Source organism: Eurosta solidaginis, chromosome 4 (assembly GCF_040869045.1).
Source record: "Eurosta solidaginis isolate ZX-2024a chromosome 4, ASM4086904v1, whole genome shotgun sequence".
Classification (NCBI taxonomy): domain Eukaryota; kingdom Metazoa; phylum Arthropoda; class Insecta; order Diptera; family Tephritidae; genus Eurosta; species Eurosta solidaginis.
In genome coordinates, this window is record NC_090322.1 from 120,923,010 (window position 1) to 120,929,009 (window position 6,000).

At 35.6% G+C, this 6,000-nt stretch overlaps 1 protein-coding gene across 2 annotated transcripts in view; it reads left to right on the forward strand.

Annotated features, from left to right (window-relative positions):
* Positions 1–5,711, forward strand: part of l(1)G0289 (lethal (1) G0289) — a 101,970-nt gene extending 96,259 nt beyond the window's left edge. For both annotated transcript variants that reach the window (XM_067782685.1, XM_067782686.1), the window contains one exon: positions 1,752–5,711. In XM_067782685.1, coding sequence (XP_067638786.1) covers positions 1,752–1,820 — 69 coding nt within the window. In that variant the 3' untranslated portion in view covers positions 1,821–5,711. The remainder of the gene's footprint in view (positions 1–1,751) is intronic.
* Positions 5,712–6,000: the final 289 nt, after the last annotated feature.

Here is a 6,000-nt window from a genome sequence, read left to right on the forward strand (position 1 = left end):
AAACTCTTACCTGTCCAGAATCAACCCCGACATACAGAACATATGTCCTGCTTGTCACGTGTCCCCACATGACACCAACCATCTCTTCAACTGTATTGTGGAACCAACGCCGCTAACACCCCTCTCATTATCCTCCACCCCTGTTGAAACAGCAAGTTTCCTTGGACTCCCGTTAGAGGATATTGATGACAATTTCTGATCGCTCGCACCTAAGTGGATGGGCCGAAGCACTGCTACAACAACAACATGAAAATGCTCAACAATTTTTTTTTTTTTATTTCCTCATGTAAGCCAATCTTGACAATTTCTTATTTGAAAATTTGTGTTTTCCTATTCTATTATTAATTTTTTTCATAAAATTGCTTCTGAAATAGGTTCTGCAAACACAAATTTAGGCCTGGAAGTGTTTGAGAAATGCCCCAAATCATAATTTGTTTCAAAAATGCCCGATTTTAAGCAATAAACAGCGTTTGCATTTGCTACTCCAGAGAAGCATTAGCAACAGATAATATCCTCTGCTACTGCTCTGAGCATAAAGAAGAGCCGTAACATAAAAAAGTGATAGCATTTCTTTCTTTTTAAACAAAATACAATTTTTTCGCTCTCGCTGATATGATATCAATTTTTTATGCTCCGACTCTGCTCTAGGCTCTGTTCATGTTCAGAGCCGCAGCAATATCAAAAAAAAACTCCGAAGTAATATAGCATTTTTAATCGCTGACTATAAATGTATTGATTTTACTTTTGATATAGGCCTTTTAAATAAAATCCGATAAATTGCGACGTTTGAAAATAGTTGGAATAAGGGTATTTCGAACCAATTCACGAGCTTTCTTAAGCTGTTTGCTGAAGATGGACGTTTTCGCCCACTCATGATCGATATTTCATCACGCTAGAATTATCTGAGTAGAAATTCGTTGTATACATGTATATAGAAGTGAATATTTTTCCATTTGTACGGATTTCAAAATGTGTCCTCTTATGGATGCGATAACCTCTAACGGAAATCCAATGAAACTTGCAGTTTCAAAAGGGTTTGACCAAAGAGACATGGTAGAAGCGTTGGTTCCTCATTGCAATTAAAAAGAGGTTTGGAGGAGTGGTTTCATGTCGGGACAACTTGCATGCAGGGTGTCATAAGAAGGGATGCCATAAATATCTCAAGATTTTGAGGATTTATTGGCAAATTTGACTGAAAGTTCGGAATAAGCACCCCGAAATTCATGGGTGCATGGGTTTGGTCCCATGTACAGACCAATTTTTTTTGTGTGCCAGTTTAATGATGTTGGTGTACTCGTTCGCTAACAATATAAATATCATAAACGATATGAACTAGAACCCCTAGTCAGGTTACTATTTCCATTCCCTCTATTCTATTTTTTCGTACTAAGTTCAATTATAATTTTCATCATAACATCATATTTTCCTTCAATCATACAATATAACCTCACTTGCTTCTACATATAGTCTCTCATTTATTTCTCTTTACTATTGCACATTTTAGTACACCCTGTATGCTGTTTTCCGAAAGAGATTTGTCTCCGTGAAGCAAGTTGTTCTGTTACCGATTAGAAGACGAGTGCGGAGTGAAGAAAGAGTTTCGTACCCGCCCCTTTTTTCTTGACTCTTTATCGCCTACAAAGCGGTAGCAGAGCACCATTTATGCCTAGCGTCAATATGTATTTGCAAGCCTCTTTAACGTTCTTCTCTATAATTTAAAACTATTCATTTTTGTTTTTTTTACTTTACAGTACCGCCCAAGTCAATGGTCATGGAGACGTGGTGAAGCGCGTTATACAGCCGCGACAATTCATATGTAAATGTATGCTCTTCACACTTTTTTGACTAACTCAATTAAATTTTTATTTTGCTGCTTTGAAGCGCATTAGACATTTTGTTAACATTTAAAATATTATCTTTGACCTATTATTATGAGAAAGCCAAAACTATTTTATGTAGTACGAATCTAAAAACAATTAAGAGACCACATTATCTTGTATTTGTGCAATGCATTGTTCTCTTATATTCTCCAAACTTATATATAACTGCATTAAATACATACATACATTTATATGATGCCTCCAAAAACAATTTCAAGTAGAAGGATTGGAGTGTAAAACTTTTTAACATAAATTGTAAATGCATATAAAAATAAATATTAGAAAAACAGAAAAATTATATTGTTGTAAGATTAGCGAAATCAAAAGACAAGTTTTGCAAACAACAACAAATAAAAGCGCAACAACTAGATATTCGTACATAGGTATGTATATTTGAACGCCGGCAATAAAAAATGGGTTTATTTTGAGAGTGAGAAAAAGGAGAACTTATAAATAAAAAGTTCAGTTAAAATGGGATTCCCTCATAGCCTTTCATAAGAGGTTTTAATCAGGGACCGTTTCTATAGTCGAAAAACTCCGGGTCAAAAAAGGCCTGGTGAAAGTTTTTGGGTTCACGGGATCCTCATAACGTTTTCTTGACGAATAATTTATCCCTTTTAATTTTCGTTTATTTTGCAGACTATTTTCAAAAAGGTCCACAAATAAAAGTAAAATCCAGGCTTTTATTCTGTCCGTTCCGTCTCGTACAAACAATGACACATCAACAAATGTTTTTTATTGCTAGAAATCTGTCATACAAAAATCATAACCTTAACCATAAACTAGAGGTTTACGCCGATCACTTTATCGGCGGCGGCGGCGTAAGCTCTATTATATACCGGCGGCGGCGGCGTAGGCGGCGCGCCGGCGTACGCGGGTGTTCTTACTTTAAAAGCTTGATTTTTCTATTTAAAAAAATAATATTTAGCAAAGGTTTTCCCTCGTTCGCTTGCTCCAGAGAGGCTTCGAACCTAACCCCGGTCTTTGGAATTGGTACTGCTGCGTCTGCTGAAAAGAAATAGAGATACATAAAATAGTCACACTTTTGCCTGTATATCTCGTGCAAATCGTAGTTTCACCTAGGGTTAACTCCTAATAATCGTCACGAACACAATTTCTTTAAATCTTTTGTCGCTCCTTGGTGGTCACGCATAAAGGCGACTTAGGGTTGCTATTAATGGTCTATTAATACTCATGACTCTAGTGGCACAGGGCGCCTCCAATTTTTTCGGCTGTTTTTAAGAGCTATAATTCCCGATGTGCGAACAGTTGGGATCCCTACCACCAGTCGCTACCACGCCTCCTGAGCTTCACACCATATGCCAGTACAGAAGCTATAGGACTGCGACTTCGAACTCATACCTTCGTCGACGTCACTTTCCTAGAAGCTCTAGGCGTAGTTCCGAAGACTTTCCAACGGATGCTTTTGTCGCGCTATGCTGCCAAGCTACACCAGAGAAACACCTTGAAACGTTAGGGAGTGACTATTCGGCCAGGGATGCCGCCCTCGAAATCATAAGCAGTCTAAGTGGATGTCATTGCATCATGGGTGAAAATCGTATAATCCTCGGTGCATCTACTTAATTAAAATTTTACAATGACCCTGGATAAATTTTTTAAAATGTAGACCAAAGATTGCAGACGTTTGTGTTCACAACATTGACCTCAGTAGTATTCGTTAAATCAAATTTAGAATGAAAGTCGACGGATTTTAAGTTGAAAGGTGTTAACTACTGTTTTCCGGCGTTACGATATAGGAGCTCATTATCGATGACGGCGTAGCTTCAGTTTTCAGACAAGTTCGACTGTCCACTACGTTAGGGTACTATCACACACGGTCATTAGTTACACTGTCTTGGGAAAGCTTTTGCTTCACCACTTTGAGTGTTCTTGCGAAGGACAAAGCCTCACCTGGAATATATATATGCGCCTACGTATTCACATTTGTAAAAGGAGCCGTAACGTGTAGGTGATATTTAAACTTGGTTGATAGGCTATAATCAATCTGATTCACTCCAAGGGACTAGTTTTGGATAGGGCCGCCAACTTTAGGAAATGTCAAACCGGGAGACTTGGGTGGGATGAAGTGTGAAAATCCAAATTAACATTTCAGACGCTATTGTATAGTTTCGCAAATAAACAAAAGAGGTTTGAATGCAAGACTTAGTGATTTTTCAAACCCTTCTCATAAGTACATATATCCTCAACTTAAGTATGAGGTAAGAATAATTTCAAAGGAGTATTATGTCCCTAGAAACTAAAGGATTTTGCATCACTGATTTCGCTTATTCTTGAGGACAATTTAAAAACATGTTCGCCTTGGGTCATTTTATTTGAATTAATTCCTCATTATTAATTTTTTCAAAAATGCAAAGTGAACATATAAATTTATTATATAACTTTTATTTTAGTGTTTTGTTTTAATAACTTGCTGAATTGGGTGATGCAAAATCCGTGTTAAGCTGACATCGAAAGCGCCTGTTATTTTAAATAACTTTTGATTAGTTATAAAGAGTTAAATTTCGCAATTAGTTTCTTATAACTGGCAGTGATGTGCATCCGTTGATACCACTTTCGACCATATCCGACCAACTTTCGACATGAAGAATAAATGGCCTAAACAGTCTTAAACGAGTAGAAAATATAGTAACGCGCCGGACGCCGCGCCGACGCGCCGATATTTTTGACATTCGGCGGCGGCGTGCAAAAAACGACCAAAATCGGCGGCGGCGGCGGCGTTTATCGGCGGCGTATCCTCTACCATAAACATTCCTTAATAGTGGGCAGTGCAATGTTCATTACAAAAATATTTTATGTAACTTTAATACAATGTCAGTAATCTACAGGCCAAATCTGAGTGGCATAGCTTCTTTAGATAACGCATGTTCTGTTGGATCAAACTTTATGGGAAAAACAGGTGCAGGTGAACTATGGAAAAGTGTAAGTTTAGACTATAAGAGTTAGTTTTAATCATTTTCAAATGACTATAGAGGTTTCAAATCTAGATATTAAAATATGCGGTATACACTTTTTCTTTAAATAAAGTACAACTGACCGGCTTCATGTTTACAATCGAATGACTCTTCTTTCTTTTTATTTTTGTTTCACACCCCAAAAATTGTTGACATAAGTGCTTACAAGGTACCAGTATGTTTTAAGTTTTAATACAACAGCGATGCCAGATAGTCAGACTTATTTCATACTAAAACCTTATACTTAGTTCTACTACAATATTTGGAAGAATGGATTGGCATAAGGTTTGTTTCATTTGGATGAGCCGTTCCATAGTTGTAGGGACCGACTTTTATTTGTGCTTAAAAAATAAAAGTCTGAAAATAATTTTTTTTTTTAGACTTTTATTAAAAAAGGAACAGTATTTGCGTCCCTGGTTTTAATGGGCTGTCTCATTTTACCGACTTATTTTTCGTATTTCGATTTTACGGATTGGTTTATAAGCTTTTCTTTTATTCACTCTTAAAAAAATTGCATTTCTCATTGCCGGCCGTTTATTTACATACATATATGTATCTATTACATATACATATGTATGCATATATCATATTGTTATTGGCCTCATCATTGCGAAATATGTATGTGCTTGTGTTTAAGTTTTTGCAAAATGATATTGTACCTATTTAATTATATAAATATTTTCGCCCATTATAACTTTCTTACAATTAAATTCTTGCAATATTTCTTTGAATATGTGTATAATGCATTAAATTTTTAAGTTTTTTGTTTAAGATTTTGTTTCACCAAACAACTCGAAAATTGTAATGTTTTAAATTTTGTGCTTAAAATGTTAAAATATATAAAATAATGTAAACAATATTTAATAAGTCTATCCTCACAATGTGATTTACATTAGATAAAATTTCTTTACGTTCGCTGAAAATTTCAAAATTTTTATGAAGGCCTGTCATTCTGTAAAAAAGTAAGGAAATTTTTGACGGATATTAGGTGAATATGATTGCTATTGAAAGAAATTCTAAGCATGGCAAAAATATTTCTCACCGATTAACACAAACCCATCGGGAGATACTACACCGCACATTTAACTGTAAGGAGATGTAATTAAAAATTGAAATTTTTCTAAGAAAGCACAAAAAAAAATTGTTTC